General features: G+C 39.1%; 1 protein-coding gene across 1 annotated transcript in view; it reads left to right on the plus strand.

The window, feature by feature from the left end:
* Nucleotides 1–9,496, plus strand: part of fbrsl1 (fibrosin-like 1) — a 529,496-nt gene extending 520,000 nt beyond the window's left edge. The window contains 4 exon segments of the mRNA XM_055655520.1: nucleotides 751–831; nucleotides 4,869–4,952; nucleotides 5,605–5,830; nucleotides 7,366–9,496. Coding sequence (XP_055511495.1) covers nucleotides 751–831; nucleotides 4,869–4,952; nucleotides 5,605–5,830; nucleotides 7,366–8,596 — 1,622 coding nt within the window. The 3' untranslated portion in view covers nucleotides 8,597–9,496.
* The last annotated feature ends 12,069 nt before the right edge of the window (nucleotides 9,497–21,565 follow it).

Raw genomic sequence — 21,565 nt, forward strand, 5'->3', positions numbered from 1 at the left:
TCTCTCCTGACACTTCCATTCCTCTATCAAAGTTGCTCTGGCTATTTTTTAATGTTGTCTTCAACATCATTTTAAAAAAAATGCTGGTTTTCTTTTGTGTAGTTGTTTAATTAAATGTTCTTGAAAATCAATAGTATGTAGCAACACAAAACCATGAACTAAATTGCCATCAGATGAACAGTTCAGTGTATAGTTTTCATCTCACTATTAGTACATTGAACTTTGCTTCAAGCTGCTGTAGATAAGCTGATATTCTTGGTGCTGTAGGTAGGCACATTATCTTTGACTGGCTGTCCACAAGACTGACCAACCAATGCAACGTGCAATAACTACCTGCCACTTTGCAGTATTTCTCCTAGTTCCTCTGCTGGATCTTCATTATTACATGGCTGCCTACTGTCCTGTGCAATACAAAAGTTTGTAAGAGATCTCATTTTAAACCCGTCACTGGGGTTCTCAACTCTTAGATGTGTCCTGAAATCTTGGTGGATTGGAAAATGACAGTCTCCATCAGTCATGTGAAAATAACGCAGTGAATGTGCTTCAATGAATTTCCATTACAAGAGAGAGCTGCCTCCTGGGTTGATGATGTAGTAATAATTTGAACTGTATGTGCGTGTTCACTGAAATGACTCCATGTATCTCTATCCCCAGATGACTAGTTAACAGTATTGATGGATTGTTGCTTTCATATTTTCTTAACTCCTTTATCCTTCATTTAACCAAGATATGTTTTTATGCACCTTGTAGGTAATGCACACCCGGCTGCAACCACATTTGGGCCACCACCTCATCATCACAGCAGCTATTTACCCACTGGTCACATGGCAGGTAAGGAAAGGAACGGGTATCGTCCAAACTTGGACTATAATTGTATTGTATCCGTTGCAGCCATATCTAATTTTCAATCGACACTTCTTTTGGTGGGTTTAACTAGTTATTTCCGTTTTGAAAGATGTTAGCAAGGTTCCTGTTGCAATGTGCGATGCTGGTAACCAGGCCACTCTTGGCATCACACGGTGCCAATGCTATTTCTGATGTCAATGCGAGAACTCTACCCAGTTTAACCTTTAATTCATCACCAAGTTACAAGATCAGGTATTTGTCACCAGGTCCGCCACTGGTGCTAAAACAAAAATAGTGCCGATTCTCAAAGTGAAATGAATAATATGGTTTAGAGCCATGACAGATCCCGAGTTGTGCAAGAATGGGAGTAAGTGCACTGGCCGTCTTAGTGAAATGAAAGAGACTTCAAAATGCAGTGAATTTGGATCCTGAATAGAATGCATCCATATAAAGTTAAAAAAAACCAGTGGAGGAGTTCAGCAGGTCAGGGCAGGCAGCATCTGTGGGGGGAGGAATGTACAGGCAACAGGACCTTAACCACCTTCTGTCCAGTTCCCTCCACAGATGGACATATAAGTTAAAGAAAAATGCTGCAACATTTTTATTGTTAGTAAAATTTGACAAAGTAACTCCTGATTTTTGAAGGACCACTATTTTCACTGAATCAAACAAAGATGATTTATTTTTATTGAGTGAAGCAAAGATCTTAACCCAAAGCGGATTCATGAGGTATTCATCATTCATTACCCTGCTTTCACAGCTGACTGCTTACCTTTCACTTGGATCTGGACAGCAGGTCACACATTTTCTATGGGCAAAATCTTGGATTAAAGATAAAGTGGTCTCACCAAAGTTTTATACAACTACAACATGACTTGCAAGTTTTTGTTCTCAATGCCCTGACCAATGAAGGCTGCCTTCACTACACTATCCACCTGTTGCCCTTACGGGGAGAAATCGACTTGCAGCCCAAGATTCTCTGTACATCAATGCCTCTCAGGGTCTTGCCGCTTTATACTTTTCGCTTGTATTTGACCTACCAAAATGTAACACCTTTTAAACTTAATTTGCTATTTCTTCATCCAAATTTCCAATGGATCTATTTCCTGTTGTATCCTTTAACAACCTCCCTTGCCATTCTCAACTCTGTCCATTTTTGAGTTGTCTGCAAACTTACCAATCATTCCACCTACATTTTCATCCAAATAATTTATATTGCGAACAAGAATCCTTGTGGAACACCACTTGTCATAGACCTCCAGTCAGATAAACACCCTTCCATCAATACCCTTTGTTATCAGATTTGTATCCAACGTACCAAGACTCACATATATGACGTACTTCTGGACCAGCCTATCACAAGGAACGTTGTCAAATATTTTACTAAAGCCCATGTAGCTGATGTTTTTTTCAGTCAATATACATTTGTGTTTATTAATGGGCTAAGTGCATGTAAAATTTAAATCTTATCCATGGAATGCTTTCAATATTGAAAGTAAAAGAAAAGCAATGTGGTTAAGAAAATTATTGTCACATGTTGTGTTTTAATAAGTTATAGATACTTTTATTCAGCTTACCATTGAAACCACTTTAATGTTTCCCCCCCCCCCCCCCCCCCCCCAATATATGTTTTTCCTTATGAATTACTTGATTTTCAAGGTTAAAATTACTAAATATTGTAGGCATAAAGAACTTTTGTGACTGTTTATATTGTGGTTTCTGTTCTGGCAGCATAGATTTAATGTTTTTCTTGCATATCAAGGAAGGAAAGAATAAGCGAGTTCGGTATTCCGATAAACGCAAGGAATCATGGGATTTGTCAAAGGTCATTCGGGGGGGAAAAAGCGAATGCAGCGCTGTATAAACTGTGTATAATTTGTCAACTATTCTGCCAAGGAATTAATCTAGAATTCTTTTAACTCAATAGCTTCCTTTCTTGTTCTGCTGTTCACACACTACTTACACAGTCCCAGTTCTAGTTCAATTCATTAATCTGCAATTGTAAGATATTCAAAAAGTTAAAGAATTTATTATTTTCATTTACTCCTTAATGTGTTTGCTACTGGAATAAGAAAATATTACTTATGTTTGAAACATTTTCTTACCTTTTTCCTTTATTCATAGTTAATGTGTAACAGTATATTGAATCTGAGGCAGGCAGCGACTGTATCAGTGTGATGTGGGCTGATGCTTTATCTACAGGCGGTGTGAATGTACCATTAAGGCAAAGATTCATCTCCGAGGAAAACTGAGGGTTGGCCCTGTGAGGGAGTCGCCAATCCGATATAAGACATTTAACTGGGAAATGCCTGCCCTTTAATATAGGTTAGATTGAGTGGAGGGTCTGTGCTGTTCCAAGTTTGCAGTGGTTGCAGTGCGTTTTCCCCAGCTATCTCGTCCAGTGCACGTTGACCAGCACAGTTCGCCAGCCCTTGTTAGCGGAGGCTCTTTGTTACCCGAAGCCCAAAGGTTTTGTGGAGGTCCTGCGTTAGGATTGGGCACGCAGTGAGCTAGCGAGAGGGCTGTCAGATCAAATCAGCCCAGGTTGCCGAGTGGCCAAAGGGTGGATTTTAATGGGTCGTTATTAAACTGTTCCGTCTGTGCGGCATTGCCTGCTCTCTCTCTCTCCCCCAGACCCCCACTACAACTAGCGACAAAGTCTGACTGAGAAAATGTTCCCACTCATATTACGGGTCGGCTCCACGTTTGCCCACTCGCTGGGGCGGGTGGCACCTCCTTCAAAGAGAGCGAGAACAAGTCACGTCAGCTGGGGAGCTGTGACCCACTGCTTAGTGAAGCCTCTAGTTTGGCTGCGGTTCAAATGGCTGCAAATTTTCATAATTGGTTGAACACACAACTTGTAATTCATGTAAATCAATATTGAATTTGAATGGCTGTTCATTCCAGGCGTTCTTGCGTTTTCAAGGCTGGTGCTATATTGAGTCAATAGTTTAAATAGATACAATTGTGGATTTGTGCAGCCTGCAGTAAGCTGTGGCCTACTGCTGACATATTTGACGGATACATTTATTTATGAATCTCATTGAAATGAATACGCAGGTCCGTACACACGCAGCAGCTCAGCTGGCGAGAATGTTTTTCCCGAGTGACCAATGACCTGGGCATGCAGTTGAAATACCGAACTCACTTATTCCTTGTCTTAACAAAATATTTCTGTGGATTCCTGCACTCTCCATCGTCAGCTGTTTTTGGGGTTTTTTTGCAGCTACATGGATGTGCAGTGCATGCAAAGGGCTGCACAATGCCCGCCATCCACCAGCAGTTAAAACTATCTTCCAGTTGTATGTGTCGAGATGTTAAAATTAACATAACAGCTTTTTCTAATCTTGTAAAATAAGAAACTCGAGAGAGAGAGAGAGAGAGAGAGAGAGAGAGAGAGAGAGAATTTGAGCAAAATCTAACTAAGCTCAATTCTTTAATGAGTGAGAAGATTTTCATGATGAAAATTTACAATTGTGCTTGAGAATCTGAAAACAAGGTTAACAGCAAAGTCTAGATAGTTCTGGAGCTGCATTTGAACAAATGACTAAATAATGTAGACAAAGAACTTTAGAGACAGTTTATATTGTGGTTTCTGGCGGCATAATTGGAATGTTTATTTACATTTTACTTGCATATCAAGGAAGGAATGGGTTTATTCCTTAAGTCCGAACAAAATATTTCAGTGGATTCCTGCACCAGTGGAAACAATAGGTGTACAGCAAAACAAACAGTTGCTTGATCTTTGAACTTCATTCTTTTAAGTGTGATATAAATACTGACTTTGAACTGATTGCAATCATAGAGGGCAGGTGATGTGGCAACTGATTTTGTAGTTTTGGGTACGAGGAGTCAGATTGTGTTTGTTTATGGAAACTAATTGTCTGGTCAAATTACATCAAGAAAAATGTGGAAAAACTGGATAAATCCTCCTTAGTCTTTGTCGATAAATTGTTTCTTGCAGATGTCAGCGATGGGCTTTTCTAGATGTGGCTGAACGCCTGTTAATCAATGTTTTTTAGATCCATTCAATAGATCAAATACCTATGGCGGCCTTGGAAACCTCAGCACCAGTGCCTTTGGAGGATTAGGCAATCCAGCACTTGGTTAGTAATTGTTTGTATTGTACATTTGAAGTACCATTATTCTTTGTGTTGTCAAAACAGTTGCTTAAGATAATGTATTTATTTAGGCAGTAGCACAGTTGTTTGCTTTGACTGGCTTTGGCTGCTTGCCAGCATATTTCTTTCATGCAAAATTTAAGTATTTTAATGGACTGCAGTCAACTGAATGTCTTGGCTGAGACTTGCCAGTTTATTTTCAAATGAGAAGATTGTTAAACTTGCCCTTGAAATCTGATAACTGTCCCTGGAGCCTGGAACAGAGACGAGCCTCCCATAAACGTGACAGTAGGCAGACAGTGTTCGTACCTGACTATCTCAGGGAATGAGTGCAACTCAGCCCTTCAGAGTGCAGGAGTACAGGCTTTCAGGTGTCGGTTTGTGGTCTCTGTTGTTGTGAAGTGGTGTATTTGCTGTTTGGGCTGGAAATCACACCTTCATTGGGTGTCTGAGTGTGTAACGCCGTTACCAGTCAAGTACTTGCCAATAATGCGAAGCCTGGGTGTGGCAATGGGTGTTCGAACTCTGCTCTCTTGAGTGTTTTCATTTTTATAATTTAATATTTTTATGTGCTATTTGTGATTTTTAAAGGATCCATTTTGGTCATTATAATGTCTTCCATGTTCCAATTTCTCAGCTTCCAACAGCATGTTTGGTCACAAGGAAGGTCCAGGGATACAGAGCCTCAACAATGCTCATGAGCCATGGAATCGCCTCCATCGAACGCCACCGTCATTTCCAACACCACCTCAATGGCCAAAGCCGGGGGAATCGGAGCGGAGCTCCTCAGTAACTAATCACGACAGAGATCGAGATTTGGAGAAAAGAGAATCATCACTTAAAAATGACAGAGAGAAAGAAAGGTGCTGGTTCTCTTGTGTTTTAATAACTAGTTTTCAGATAGAATCCTTGGTTCCCATCACTGCTCTACGCCCTGTGCATGTTTTTTTTTTTCACAGATTCGAGTTTTTAGGATGGTTTTGTAGAGATCAGGTGCCCAAGTGTCTTTAATGTTGCTGTATTTGGGAACTTGAAGAAACTTTAACCATGAAAGTCCTCACAATCTAGCTGAATCCAATCCCTGGGCAGCATTCACACTGCACTTATTTTCAGCAGTAATCAGCAAGCCTTAAATGTTAGGGACTGTCGAACTTTAAAGCCAGTTATAATCACTCTGGTGATGACCTAGTTCAACATAGAATGCAAAGAGAAACCAGTCTAACATGCTCAGGTATTTAGGACTGACCCATAAAGGGCATTTATTCACCAAGACAGTCGAGCACTCATGAGTTTATTTGCCATTTCTACCAGTCTGTTGCCAGCCTATTTAAGTAGCTGAGCCGTCTTGTTCAAAGGCCAGTGATATAACGGAGCATGGGATTATTATTCTGCAATCATAGTGGTATGTGGGGAACAAGAATGTTTTAGATCCGGATGTAATTTCCTTTTGCAGTTCTATCAAGTATATGGATAAAGTAATTCTTTCTTAGTGCTGTGTAAACCAAGCAGCCATGAGTTGGAATTTCCAGCAGTTTGAGGCTGCCAGCAGTCAGTAATGGCCAGATGTCCATGTTCAAGATTCTCTCCATGATCCTGCTTCTACCAGATCTGTGCTGCAAGGCAAAATCCCAAACAGGATTATATCCGGGCTGATGATTTATTGTTAATGGATATACAATATGGAAATAATTGCCTTTAAAAAAAAAATGAAAGTTAGGCGATTCAAGTCTTGAAATAAATAAAATTTAAAAGTACATAGTATGACCAAGCCACACGAAAAGCAAAAGCCTTTGGGTATCTCAATTCCAAGAAATATGCCACATCAATGGCCATTCAACCCATCATGCCTCTACTGGTTCTTTAAGATAGCTTCAATTCATCTGCCCTACAAATTCTTCCTTTCTAAGTATGCAGTTAACTCTTCAGATTGTTGCTGTTAAATCTGCTTCCACTAAACTTGCAAAGGCAGTGAATTCTGGTTCATAACTCACTACCTAAAAGTATTCTAACCGCCTTTCCTATCCTATTGTTTCTTTAACTATATTTCTCTTTATCAGAAATATAAGTAAATGTTTGGTTATTTGTTAATTTTAACTTTTGCATAATTGTGGGATGACTTCAATTTTGAGTATTTGCAGCCATTAATCTGTATTTGTAAAGACAAAGGTCAGATTAATATTCCAAAGGGATAAACGCAATAATTCTGAGTAACATGCTGGGTTTACTAGATATTTAGATGGGCCAAATGGTTTAATTCTATGCCTATGACATGAACCTTATAAAGTAATTGCCTGAAAACTTGTAATTTCCCCAAATTCTTAGGTTCATTAGTTAGCCAGATTACTTCATTTTACAACAACATGACTTGTTTTGAAATAATTGATATATATTTTTCCAGAGATGGAGTGGAGAAAAACAGGCACTCCAACAGATCGTCGCCAGCATCTGCCCCAGTCAACTACCAAATCAACAACCTCATCCACAGCAATAGCCGAAGCTTGAATGATCCAACGAGGCATCATAGCACCACTGAGCGAGATAGATCAAAGGAGCTAGAGAGGGAGCACTCTGACTCGCTGAGGGAGTTACCCGGCATCGAGCATAAAATCAAGGAGAATCGCTCACCGATAAAGGAAAGTCAGATTCATGAGAGGAGGCTAGCAGAAGACAACGCAAAACCTGTTGTGAGAGACACTTCTCCATACAACAGAACTTTGCTGAGTGAAAGCATGAAACTCAGCAATTCAGTTAGCAAAGATAGTGAAAGGAAAGCTGAATCCTCCTGTGACCATCAGAAAATAAAGAACGACGTCAAGATAAAAGAAGAACGAAAAGAGGATAATGAGGTGATGGTGATAAGCTCGGACTCATCACAGCATCCCAGGAGCAGTGAGCCACCTCACCATGCATCCCTACATGGACTTCCACTTGGCCATTCTGTGGGCCCCATGCCCATTACAATGAGCAGCATCCATCAGATGAACAACATGAATGTGCTTGACCGTGCTCGGATGGTGACGCCCTTCATTGGCATGAACCCGCTGGCGGGAAGAGAACGTCTGCCCCACCCTGGATTCTCATGGGATCCTGTCCGAGATCCTTTGCGAGACGCATACCGGAGCTTTGACTTGCACCGGAGGATGGAGTTCCCATTACGCACAGACCCCATGCACAGGTTCCCAACAGCAGCCGGTTTCTACGAACATGACCGGTCGTACAGAGACCGGGAGCCTCACGACTATAACCACGAGCACGTTCTGGAAGTCAGGCGTGAGCAGGAGCGCATTCGACATGCCGATGAAAGAGAACGCTTGCACCTACGGGAAGAGTTTGATCGTGCCCGGTTGCATGCCTTGCATACATCAGCCATGGACAGTCACTTGGCACATGTGCCACCCTTTATGCCTCATTTAAGCGGAATGCACTACCCGAGGCTAAGTCCATCCACTGCCAATCACAATGGGATTTTGAACAGGACCCCACCAACTGCAGCACTGAGTGCTCCACCTCCTCTCGTACCAGCAGGCAGCGCGCGGTCTGTGTCTCCACGAAGGACTACTCCACTCACTAACTCAGAGTCTCGGGACTACTCCCCTTCTCGTAATCCCAAAGAAGTTGAGGCACGGTAGTTCTTAAATATGGGGGAACTGTCCTGTGTATGAGATCCTTTAATTCAAACAATGCACTGCAACAAGAGATAGCTGTAAATTTATAGAATTGAAGCACAGTTGGGAGGGTTAAAAAGTCTGAACTTTGATACCAGAAGATTGCTTATAATTGGAATTAATATATTATCAATTATAGATCTCTAGATTTCTTTGTGCAGAGAATTCTGAAATCATGTTTGTACATTTTTCCAATATTTGAAATCTAATTTGTATGGATTTGTAATTTTATTGTTTCATTTTTATTTGTTTGCTTTAAGTTTTAGTTTTCAGTTTCCAGCCGTTAAGGCCTCAAACTATTTTAATAATACCCAGGGTTGCTATGGTATAATTTGTCAAGATACCTATTTACATTGAATCCACTGTGAGGTTCCATATTGAGGCCAAAAAATGACTTTCCTTTCTTTGGTTCCCAGAAATGTCTGTGTACTCTGAGAAATGTACAAATCTGAATTTGTTTTGCCTTATTAACAATTACAAGATATGCAGAAGAGGTCCATGTGGTTCCTGTACAAATGTAAATACTCTGTTGATACTCAGAACATGCTAATTAAATTCTTTACTTAGGTAGCCTTTATAAAGGGTTTCTGAAACCAGAAAAGCTCACTGGATATTTATATCACAAAATTATTCCTATAAGTGTCACGTGGAAGTGTGCTTTAACGTTCAGTTTCAGAAAAGCATATTCAATTCAACTATGCAAGAACCGCAGGCAGGTCTTTCACAAAGGCTGCACATCCAAACTAACGCCGACACATGGTGAGGGAACACTCCCGCCGGCAATGGTTGGGAGCAGGGGAGGGGCAAAATACCACTCCATTAAGAGACACAAAACTGCATTTGCGAAAGAGGGGGGGGGGGGGGGGGGGGGGTGGAGAGAAGAATATTATTGGACCAATAAGGCACCCAGTTCAGAGAGAGACTTCATTTCTCAATCCACAACACAGACAATAATGACAGACCTTGTATTGGGCAGAAATTCTTAGTGACTGGCAAGGACATTCAGTGTGGACCTTGTGTAATTGTGCAGTGTTTTTATGGAATCTGTATACAAGACAAAGTAGTATTTTAGGAATCAAAAATCTCACAGTACCATTTCTGATAAAATACTGTTAGCAAATGAAGTCTTTAAACAGATGGTTCTTGTAGCGTGGTTCTGGCTGAACTACGCTGCATGGCTCTTTATTTCTTGGTCATATGTAAATTTTGCCATGTTTTACTTGCTGGACAAAAAAAGCAGCATCTGTGTTTATATATCTGGGCTTTTACTTGTAGTTCATACATCAGCTGCCATTTCCTCCTTTCTGCTCTGTACTTTGGTTTCTGTATTTTAAACAGACTTGATTCCTGTAGATCAATGAGAAAAATACAGCATTGATTTTGGACAAAATGGTTGTTTGTTTGTTGTGTCAGAGATCATACTTCACTGAACTAAAGAGTGCCGTGTGAGAGCCATGCAAAATTGTTTGATGTTTCCTGCAGTGAACCTATCTGCCTTCAACAAACATACGGCAGGTGCTTCAGGGGGAAGAAAATCTCATCAATAATGTTGGTTCTTGTTTCGCAGAATATTGTTTATATGAAATATGTAAGCATTGTGTTTGGAGACCATCTTCCCATTTCACATACTGTGAAACATTGTAAATCTCACAGTAGTTCTTTCAATGCAATTTTTGACATTTCCATTATCATTCTACACCACTATCTTATAAATTTGTGACACATGCCACACACACACATTCTTTATTCCCGTTTAGCATTCACAGACATTCATTTTTATGGTTAGCTACCAAGGTATATCTTTGCTCCAACAAGCACATATTTATTTCCTTCAGTTGTGGAGTCATGAATAAGGTTTGTTGTCATCTCAGGAATAGGCACATTCCTGTGGGGAGAGAGGTGAGATATATCATCCACAGAGGTTGTGAGATGGTACCCAAATGGTACTGGTGGATGCTCAATAGACAAATAAATCCAAGATTAAAATCAATGAGTTTATGGAATGCAAGTGAAATGAGAGATCAGGATTTGTTCTGGAGTGTGGATCTGAGGTGCAGAATCAGCAAGATTTTGTTGATTGATAGAAAGGCTCTTCCTCCTGCTCCTCATTGATGAATGTTTCATCCATGTCTAAATGGGACAGTCTGCCAAAACCCACAGTAACGTAGTTGCTCACTGCTTGTTCATTTTTGGAAAATGAATCATGCGAAGAAAAACAAGGGAGGATGAAAGTGGCCAGAGCATGTACATTAGAGAGGAAAAGATCTGCCGTGTTTTTCACTCTTGATAACGTGAATTTCTTTTCATAGTCCACATTTGGGCAAAATAAGGCAGTGCCTGTGATGCCCAACCATTCAGGTAACAACAGTGCTCGCTGTTCAGCCAAACTGGACCCCCCCCCCCCTTACAATACTGCAGTCAGGTTCGGCCTGTTTTCAGGTACCAGTATTTCCGCAATTGTTGGATCAAGTTGATTTCTAAATGTCACATAATCCATTAAAATTTTACATTAGCAAGGGGAAAAAAAGATATTTTAAGCAATAATTTTGTTATTTTTATATACTAGGTCACCCTTGCAATTAGAGATACTATTATCACCAATGCTCTAACAATCCTGCCTGCCTGGGTGTAATGTCTGTGAACATCTCCTTGCAAGTAAATGCACTTATCCAAAGGAAGGGGAGAGGGAGATTAGTTGGAGCTCTAGAGGTTTGGGGTGGTATGTATACTGTGTATTAAATGACTAAAATAGCAGATCATGCAATTAGTTTTGTCAGAGATTCAATAGGTTTTACCCAGATACATGAACCTATTGGCAAATTTTAAATTATTAATAAACTGAGTTACAAGGTACAAATTTTAACATGATAGGTTATTACATCATAGAATTATTTGGAAATGCTGTTGAGACATTCGCTGTAATTTAGCAGAGCTGTTTAAGTGCCTGAAAGAAGAATGAGAAAATAAAAATGTGATTCTAGTAAACGGCTCCAGTTGAAGCTGTGCTGTTGCACAATGAGCCAAATGACATCCTCTTTCTCTTACAAGGTTATACATTACAATACCAATGCAATTGTGAGTGATGAAATCAGGCTAAATTTAATTTATGGTTGTTTGCCGCTTCCTGTATGGATTGCACAGAAGTGAATAAATTAAGTACATCTTAGAATTTTACAGAATTGCGAAACTTAACTGTTTCTGAGAATGTCTTTCTGTATATAAGATTTTCACAATATTTAAATGCAAAAGATTAGAGAAACTAAAGGTTAGTTTTCCCAAGATCACTATGTTCATAGTCTAACAGAAGAATCCTGTTTTCAATAAGTTGCTGTTGCTATCTTCAGTTTAAGGCTTGACACCATTGCAGTAACCCACTCCTCAGCTGTTTTTGCATCCAACGTAGGTTTTCAGACAGAGTGCAGGGTGAGCCTCAGAAGAGGCCCCACCTCATGAACCTCTCGACAACCTGACACCAATTGCTGACAAAAGGCTTTTTCTTGTTTCCAAATGATCATATATTGGAAAAAAAAAATTAAGCTTTAATATATTCATATTTATTCAAACCCATTACTTCCTCTGTTTATAAGAATAATAAATAGAAACAAAAGAAGACTGAACAATACAGCACAGGTACAGGCCCTTCAGCCCACAGTGTCTGCTGAATATTATGCCAAGGCCCATTCTTACCTGCCTGCACATACATGATGCATACTCCAATCCCTGCACATCCGTGTACCTATCCAAAAATCTCTTAAATCCCACGAATGTATCTGCCTCTACCACCACCCCTATATAGAAGCTCGTTCCAAGCACCCACGACTCTTATGTTTAAAAAAAAAACACTTGCCCTGCATCTCTCCTTTAAACTTTGGCCCTGCTCTATTTAGTGAGGTCCCAACAGATCACGTATGTATCACATACCTGCTCTGACCCTATAATCATTTGTTTCCTGAATATATTATAAGTCTTTTGAGTTTTAAACACCTTCAGCAGCTCAGCTGCCACCGCTGTCCAATGTAGAGAATTTTATATTTCACCACCCTTTGGGTAAAGGAATTAAAAAAAAAAAAAATCTAATTTCTGAAAGAGCAACTTGTATGTCTCTGAATCGTGAAGCTGGATTGGAAACCTCAGTCAGGGAAATAACAACCCTGCATCTACCTTTCAGGCATTATTTTTTTTTTTTGAATGCTTCAATAAAATCACTGTTTTCAAATGCAAGAGTACAGAACAAGTCTGCTAATCTCCTCATATGACAAATCTGACAAGTCAGAAATGCGTTGCATGAACATTCATTGTGCTCCCTCTCTTGCAAGTATAAATCTCTTAACACGTAGGGACAACACATCTGTTCAGGGACAACTAAGGATGGGCAACAGATACTGGACCAGTCACCGATGCCAAATCATGACAAAAATTCATATAAATCAATCTACCAGATGCGGTTTGTACGGCCACAGTAATAATTAAAGCAAAGTATCTCTGCTTTTGTATTTTTTTAATATTTTTATTTTATTTTTAAATTTCAAATGAAATTGGGTTTTTTTGTTTTTTTAAAAATATTTTATTTATTAGAAGTGAGTACAATGCATTGTTACAAAACGATGTTAACATATTACATTCTCTGTACAACTTCCCTTTTTTTTTTAAAGAGAGAAGTGAGAAAGGAGAGAAGAAAAAGAGGTTGTGAAAAGTGAAGAATAGACTAGTGACCGCGGGTGAAAAACTGCTTTTGTATTTAAATCCCCTTGCAAAAAGACCCATGTCTTTCACCATTTAAAAAATGTTCCACTTTTCTATATTTTCTACTGCTATGGATAACTTCAGATTTTTCTATATTATATTTCATGGGACATGTCCCTTACCTTTCTATATGCCACTGAATCATCTCTCTTTCTCACAGTCTACAGAACCACCTCGCTTTTTATCATCAGCAAACTGGATATGTTGGACTCGTTCCATTATTCCATTTCATTGATATGAATTGTGAACAACCAGTGTCCGTCCTTGCATGGAAAGCAGTGGTAGCTCCACATCCATAATCTCCCAATCATTAAACAACATGTCTGTTCCTGCTACTCAATCAATTAACCAATCTCAACCCATACATTGCTCCCAGTTTTGTTTAATAATTGTTTGTGACTCTTTAATCAAGGAATCCAACTCCATCACATCAACTTGCTCACCTTCATCTATTCTACAATTTCAATAAATTCCAATAGATATGCCAAAATAGTTTTGTCCTTGGCCATGTTGATTCTGCCCAATCCCTTTCCTATTTTCGAAATTAAGATCAATAAAATTGCAGATGCTGGAATTCTGTAATTTAAATATATAATGATGGAAACAGCAAGTGGGGTGAGAAACAGCACAAAGGTTTTAGGCCAAGGCTCTTTTGTCAGGTTATTTTGCAAGTGCCTTATGACTTCCGTAATTAGATTCCAGCGTCTTTGATAACAGGTAATTTACATAGAAACATAGAAAATAGGTGCAGGAGTAGGCCATTCGGCCCTTCGCGCCTGCACCGCCATTCAATATGATCATGGCTGATCATCCAACTCAGTATCCTGTACCTGCCTTCTCTCCATACCCCCTGATCCCTTTAGCCACAAGGGCCACATCTAACTCCCTTTTAAATATAACCAATGAACCTGCCTCAACTACATTCTGTGGCAGAGAATTCCAGAAGATCATCACTTGGTGAATTGGTCTATAGTTCCCTACTTTCCCTCCATCTCTCCTTAAATTGTTGAATTACTTTGTTCCCTTGCAATCTATAGGAGCCATTCCAGAATACAAATAATTTTGGAAGAAGGCAAACACTGCCTTCACCATCTCCACAAATGCCTCCTGCTAAATCAGGTTCAGGGTCCATAAGGGATGCACATTAATTAATCTTTTCTTTATGCATATATGCAGTGGATGTTAAACTTATGAGGTACTTTCCTTATCAATATCTTGATTTTTCTCTACAGGATTCCTAAGTGTTTCCAATCCTTAGGTTTACTACCACTTCTCATGTTGGAAGCCTTTTGATCTGATACCATCTCTTGTTAGTCAAGGACAGACTATTTTTCCTTACTTTGTTATTTTCCCTAACTAGATAGATTTACCTGTAAATCCATGCATTTTTAAAAGTTGGCCTCTCATTGTACCCATTACCTAATGCTTTGGAAATTTGGTTTGTTGATATTTAAGACCTTAGTTTCAGTTTGAACTAAACCATTTCAATCATCTATGATAATATGATCATACTCCTAAAGCTGCCAGATGATTTTATTTACCCTTTCTCCTTGCATAATATTAGATCTAGCCCATCCTATCAACATATTGATTTAAAAAAAAAGACCTTATACACTCCAGGAATTCATTTTCCACTTTACCACTATTTATTTGGTCTGTCCTTTCTGTATATGCATTAACTCCACGATTAATATACATGCACCTCTAAATTCCTGATTTACACATGTTGTACTTTCCCAATACTAATAGGAACCTATCTACAACTCTCCAGAATGTTTATTTGCCACTTTTTCTTAGCTACACAAACACATTGATTCTACAGCTAAAGTCCTTCCTCTCTACTACCTTTAACCCATCCTTTCAAAGCAGTGCCACCTTACCTCTTCTTTCATATCATTTCTTCCAAAAGTTAAGCAACCTTTCATATTTAGTTTTCAACTATGGGGCTTTGCAGCCCGATCTCGGCGTTATCCATCGGATGCATCTACATTTCTATTTGTGCAATTCAAGACCAAGTGAGTCACAATGTTGAACTGCAATATGCACTGGGAGCGGAACAATTAAATTCTTACTTGCTGCAGCTTTACAGGAACATTATAGGTTTATTATTGTTACATGTACCAAGGTACAGTTGAGAGCTTTTTTTTGCATGCCGTTCCATTAAATCTGATCATGCTATACACAAGTAAAACAGGTAGAGCAAAGTGAAAAATATCAGAATGCAGAACAGTTTGACAACATTGACAGAGAAGTCCAGCGCCCACAATGAGGTAGGTTGGAAGATCGGAACTGCACCCTAATCTGTGTGAGGACTGTTCAGTGGTCTGATCAGAGGGGAAGAAGCTGCTCCCAGATCTGGTGTTACGTTCTTTCAAGCTTCTATATTATCTCCCGACGGGAGAAATGATTTAAGGAAAGAGTAAGAGCTCAAATAAACTGTTAAAGAAGAACGGAGTCATCATTCAACAATGAGCTGTGCAACAACGATGGTCACAGTTAGGCTGAGGGGCCAGAAGTGAAGGATATGCTCATAGCTCAAAATACTTCTAAAGAAATTGATAGCATGTTGAGGAAGAGAGTGAGAGGTGATAGTGTTGGCCATGCAGTCCAAATTTCTGCACTCCAATGTACAAACTTGCGAGTTCAGATTGCACTGATGTGCAAACTAGAGCTGGAAGGAAATTCCCTAAAAACCATCAACACACCGTGAGCACAATCAGCCCAAAATGCAGCTTTCCTTTGATGAATCAAACATTATATTCAAATGATTACATGTATCTGAAGGCCTTAAATAATTCTGCTATAAAGTATAAAACTCTGCAAGATGGAAATTAAAAATCTCACTGGAGGAACAAGAAAAGGTTCTGCAATGTTTTGTATTTATGATCTGAAGTTTATGTTCTCTTGTTGCTGAATAATCAATAAAAACTATCCAACCAAACTCTTAAGTATTCTGTTGTAATTAGACTGAAAATGGTGCAAAAGAAAGATTTAAGGATGTTACCAGATCTGGAAGGTTTAAATTATAGGGAGATACTAAATAGGCTAGGGCTTTTTCCCCCTGAAGCATAGGAGGTTGAGGTGTATAGTGGTATATAAAATCATGAGGTGCATCACCACAGACTTTCCCGCGGGAGTCTAGAGAGCATAGTTTTAAGGTGCGATCAGAAAAAAATTAAAGGGTTCAAAGGGGCAGCTTTTTCACATAGAGGATGATGTGCATATGGAATGAGCTGCCAGAAGATGAGGTAGAGGTGTGAAAGATGTGACATTTAAAACGTACGAACGGTTTGGAGGAATATGGTCCAGGCTTGGATCCTCAAAGATCTTTGGTGTTCCTTGCCCTGCACAGCAAGAGCTCATGAATCTCCCCATTCTGTCTGGAATTAATAACTTTTAAACTGCTGACAAAAAAAAATTGAAAGCCAGAAGACACTTCAGATGCTGGACTTGGGAACAAAGATGGAAAGCTGCAAGAAACAACATGAGAGGCCAGCACTCCTGTTTCCAACATTTTTCGACACACTCTTCCCATTACCTTTCTGTTCAGTATTACTTTTTAAATAACCTTTCCAATAATGTGTGGCAGGTTACCGACCAGCCAAGACTTTCCTAAAGATCCATTTCTATTCAGCTCGGAGCCATTTTAAATTTAAATTTCTTTCCAGCTGACTGGTGCAACAAGCACCTTTAACCTTTAAGAAAAGTAACGGCATTTTTTCAAAGATTTGTGTTCTCAAATATTCAATATGTTTCTAGTATGTTTTTCCTCCTCAAATATTCGCTTTCTGCTTCACCCTTCTTCCACAAACCCATTGACCCGCCTGGTTTTCCTCTCTTTACCTTCCAGACAAACACAATTACACAGGCATATTTCCCATCCCGACCCTTCCACCTATGTTCCTACTCCTGACTACACCTATCTCTTCTATCCTTATCTCACACATCTCTGGCCTTTGTCCAACCATCTGCCAATCAAACATCCTCCTGGCCTGCACCCACATATCAGACTTTGTCCAGTCCCTCCCTCTCTTCCAGCTCTCAACCCCATAATCAGTCTGAAAAAGGGTCGCCACCCAAAATTATGTCCTACCTATCCACATTCTCCAGAGTTGCAGCCTGACCCTCTGAGTTATTCCAGCACTTTATGTATCCCCCCCCCCCCCCCCCTCCCCTATTGAATCTTTCACCTCACCTTAAATCTATGTCCTCTTGTACTCGATTCCCCGACCCTGGGGAAAAGAGTCTATGTATCCACCCTCTCTATTCCCCTCATGATTTTATACCACACAGTTTCCTGCGCTCCAAGGAATAAAGTCCTAGTCTGCACAACCTCTCCCTACAGCTCAGGCCTTCAGGTCCTGGCAACATCCTCATAAATCTTCTATGCATTTTTGTGTAAGAAGGAACTGCAGATGCTGGTATAAACCAAGGATAGACTCTCTCCACATCACTGTCTATATCTCTCGTTTCCCTTATGCCTAACCAGTCTGAAGAAGGGTCTCGGCCCACAACATCACCCATTCCTTCTTTCCAGAGCTGCTGGCTGTCCCAGCTTTTAATCCAGAGTTACTCCAGCTTTTTGTGTCTACCTTCTATGCATCTTTTCTTGACTCCGTATTGAGTTCAATAATTTTGGATTCAGAATTTTCAACAATTATCTGCATTCACAACTGTTTAATTCCAACCTGCATTACAGCAATTTCTGTTACTAATTTTCGACAATAATTTGACTTCTTCCACTTTCACATCCTCTGTACTTTTCTTTGTCTTTCAACTTGTCCTGTTCTCGTCCTGTATTGCCATCGTCTCTCCTGCCTTCTATCCAATCTCTTCTTTCTATCCTTGCCATTTCCTGCTTCATCTGCAACTTTCACCAGGTCCTGGATCCTGAGCCAGTCCCTCTCCTTAACTCTACTTGACTGCACGGTATTGCCAGCATTTCCTATTTTCATTCAGCATCTGTAATATTTTTGCTTTCGTGTTTGCATTAGTACTTCCAGATTAATATTGACATATTCAGCTGTAGAGTAAAACTCTGGCTCGAAAGGGCTTAGCTATTTTATATCCAGGTCACATTTAGTTCTAAATTACATTGCCAATTACTGCAGGATTATAGAACCTTACTGCAGAGAAAGACATCTTTGTACAAGGTTTGAAAAGGTTTGCCATTCGTCTTTACTCCAGTCCCTGCCTTGTCAGTTTGCAAATCTCCATGTCTACATCTATTTCCTCTCATGTCCCTAATCATCCCTTTGCTTTTTTTTGCCAATTATTTTGCCTTTGCTGTTGCTGTGAGATTCTTCCTGTTAGGGATAGGACTGAGACTGAGTGAACCACTCTCCCACCATCACATCAGTCTCAAACAGAATTGAAAGACACCAAAGGCAGAGGCTGACTCTGTCCCAGAGCCAGAATTAAGTTCCTCCACCAACAACAATGTCATTGAACAGGGTAAACATTCCCTTTTAAAATAGCCACAGAAAAATTTAAATATTTGGGAATTGAAATCACAAGAAAATATCAAGCTATGTATAACGCTAATTATAGTCCCCAACTTAAGAAATTAAATACTTTAATTAAATTCTGGAAACCGCTTCCGATGTCTTTAATAGGCCGAATAAATGCTATAAAAATGATCTTTTTACCACAAATTCTATACCTATTTCAATCAATCACTATATATCTACCAAAAATGTTTTTAAAAAAACTGGACTCAGACATTACAAATTATATATGGGATACACAGAATACAAAGAACTCACTTGAGCAAAACTAAAGAATTGGGTGGTTTAGCACTTCCTAACTTTATGTACTATTACTGGGCAGTAAATATCAAAAATATGATCCACCTGCTGGACAATTCTGCCCAGCAGGTGGATTTGGATTATAACGGAGAGAGAGGACTGCTCCCCTTGTAATATTGGAGCGATCCTCCTCTCGCCAATGAACTTGAATAACACAAATTATAATAAAAATCCAATTATACACAGTACAATTAGAACCTGGAAACAAATAAAACATAACCTAAAATTAAGAAATCTATCTCTGTTATCGCCAGTAGCTAACAATCCGTCGTTTAAACCCTCTATTATAGATAAATCATTTACACAATGGGACAGAATAGGAATTAAAACGCTCGGAGATTTGTACGAAAATGGAAAATTATCATTCCAACAATTACAAATAAAATATAATCTGAGAAATAATCATTACTTTAAATATCTTCAAATATCTGACTACCTGAAAAAATATACACAAGATTATTATAATATGCCACCAGATTTACTGGACGAAGCAATGAAGACAAAGGCTGAATGAGCAAACTTAATATCATACTTGTATAACATTATTTTAAATATAGAAATACCTTCAACCGACGGTATTAGAAGAGAATGGGAACAAGAACTAACTATAAAAATTTCAAAAGAGAGGTGGGACAAACATTTACAATATGTGCATAAATGCTCGATTAACGTTAGACACACTCTAATACAATTCAAAATCTTACACAGATTCAACAACCATTCAAAACCATTGAACAACTATTCAAAAACCAAAATAAGCAAACTTTTTCCTAACGTTTCACCTATTTGTGATAAATTTTGGACTTAAATTTTTGAAATCTTTACAAAATTATTCAAAATAAAACTGATACCAAAACCAGAATGGGTTATCTTTGGAACAATGGAATGTAGCTCTGAACTAAATGTGTTTCAAAATAATCTATTTAATTATGGGCTAATAATGGGGGAAAAAAGCTTATACTTAAATTCTGGAAGAACGCTCCTATACCAACATTAAATATGTGGATCTCAAATATGTCGGAAACATTGCTGGAAGATATGAGACTCCTCCTTGCAGGCAAATCAGACAACTTCCAAAAGACGTGGTCTGCATTTATCGACTTACTACAAGAATAAGGTGCATCAGTACTTCAAAAAAGAAATGGTGTCAGGATCTGGTAAGGGGAGAGGAAAAATATGAAGTTGGTATATCCCTTTTGCGCGGTTTTTATAATAGAGCTTTGTTTTTTTTTCTTTTTTTTCTTTTTCCTCCTTTCTTTTCTAGGGTCTATTTCTTAATTCTTTTCTCTAACCAATGGGCCTCTGGTTTGTTTTCTCATTGATCAAACACAACTTTCTTTCTCTCACTTTCTCTACTTTCTTTATCTATATCTTTCCTTAAAGCTTAAAAAATGAAGGGGTACAATGTAATAAGATATATCTGGATTGTACTATTGTAATTTACTGTACTTCTATTAAATAAAAATATTTTTTTTTTTTAATTAAAAAAAATAAAATTAAAAAAAAGAACAGGGTAAACAGAGCTATCCACAATTTGGACATCAGATTTTGAAAGTCTGCAAACTGATTGTTTGGTATTGATCGCAGTGCATTAAGAATCATTTAGTGCATGAACTGCACAGTCTTCCACACACCCATGGGCCCCACTAGAAATATATTTCAGATAAAATCTAAATTACAATCTTTTGTCAGTGATTTGTACTCAGCTGTACAAAGGAGAACTCGTGTTGAGCAGGTAAATGAGACATTAGCAATGAAAGGGCGCCAATGATCACAATTACTGCTCTATCGCGGGGTATTGATGACATGACATGGTTCCCCTGCTGAGAATACCTCATCGTTAAATTTTATATTTTTGAGCACTGCAATGACGTGAATATTGTTATCAGATACTGTGCCAAGCTTAAATATTGACCAGGGCTTTTTATTATCCGAGTTGTAAACAGAATTGAATCTGCTCAACTGTTAGGAAAATATTCAACTCCTGGCTGGTTGGAGGGCAGGTTATTGTAGACGCATTGGACATGGCAGGACCTGCCCTGGCAACTCACACACTGATGACCAGGCGCTGAGGTACAGCCACAACTAATTTTCTTTGTGCTGTGTATATCTTGCCACAGAGTGTTTCCCCTCGATTCCCACTGACTTCAAACTAAACAACGGTCTTTGAAGTTAAGGCAGTGACTTCTCAACTTTCCTCTCATGTCCACGTTTGAAGCGAGGCGTCCCGTTGGTCAGCACACTGCACCAGACAACACTGTCCATGACCCTTCCCATTTCTTCATTGATGGTCACGCACAGAAAACTGCCACGAGTAAGCCATTCAGCCCTTCCAGTCTGCCATCCTATTCAATACGAGCACAGCCTATCCTCTCTCACCAAG

Source organism: Leucoraja erinacea, chromosome 25, assembly GCF_028641065.1.
Source record: "Leucoraja erinacea ecotype New England chromosome 25, Leri_hhj_1, whole genome shotgun sequence".
Taxonomy (NCBI): domain Eukaryota; kingdom Metazoa; phylum Chordata; class Chondrichthyes; order Rajiformes; family Rajidae; genus Leucoraja; species Leucoraja erinaceus.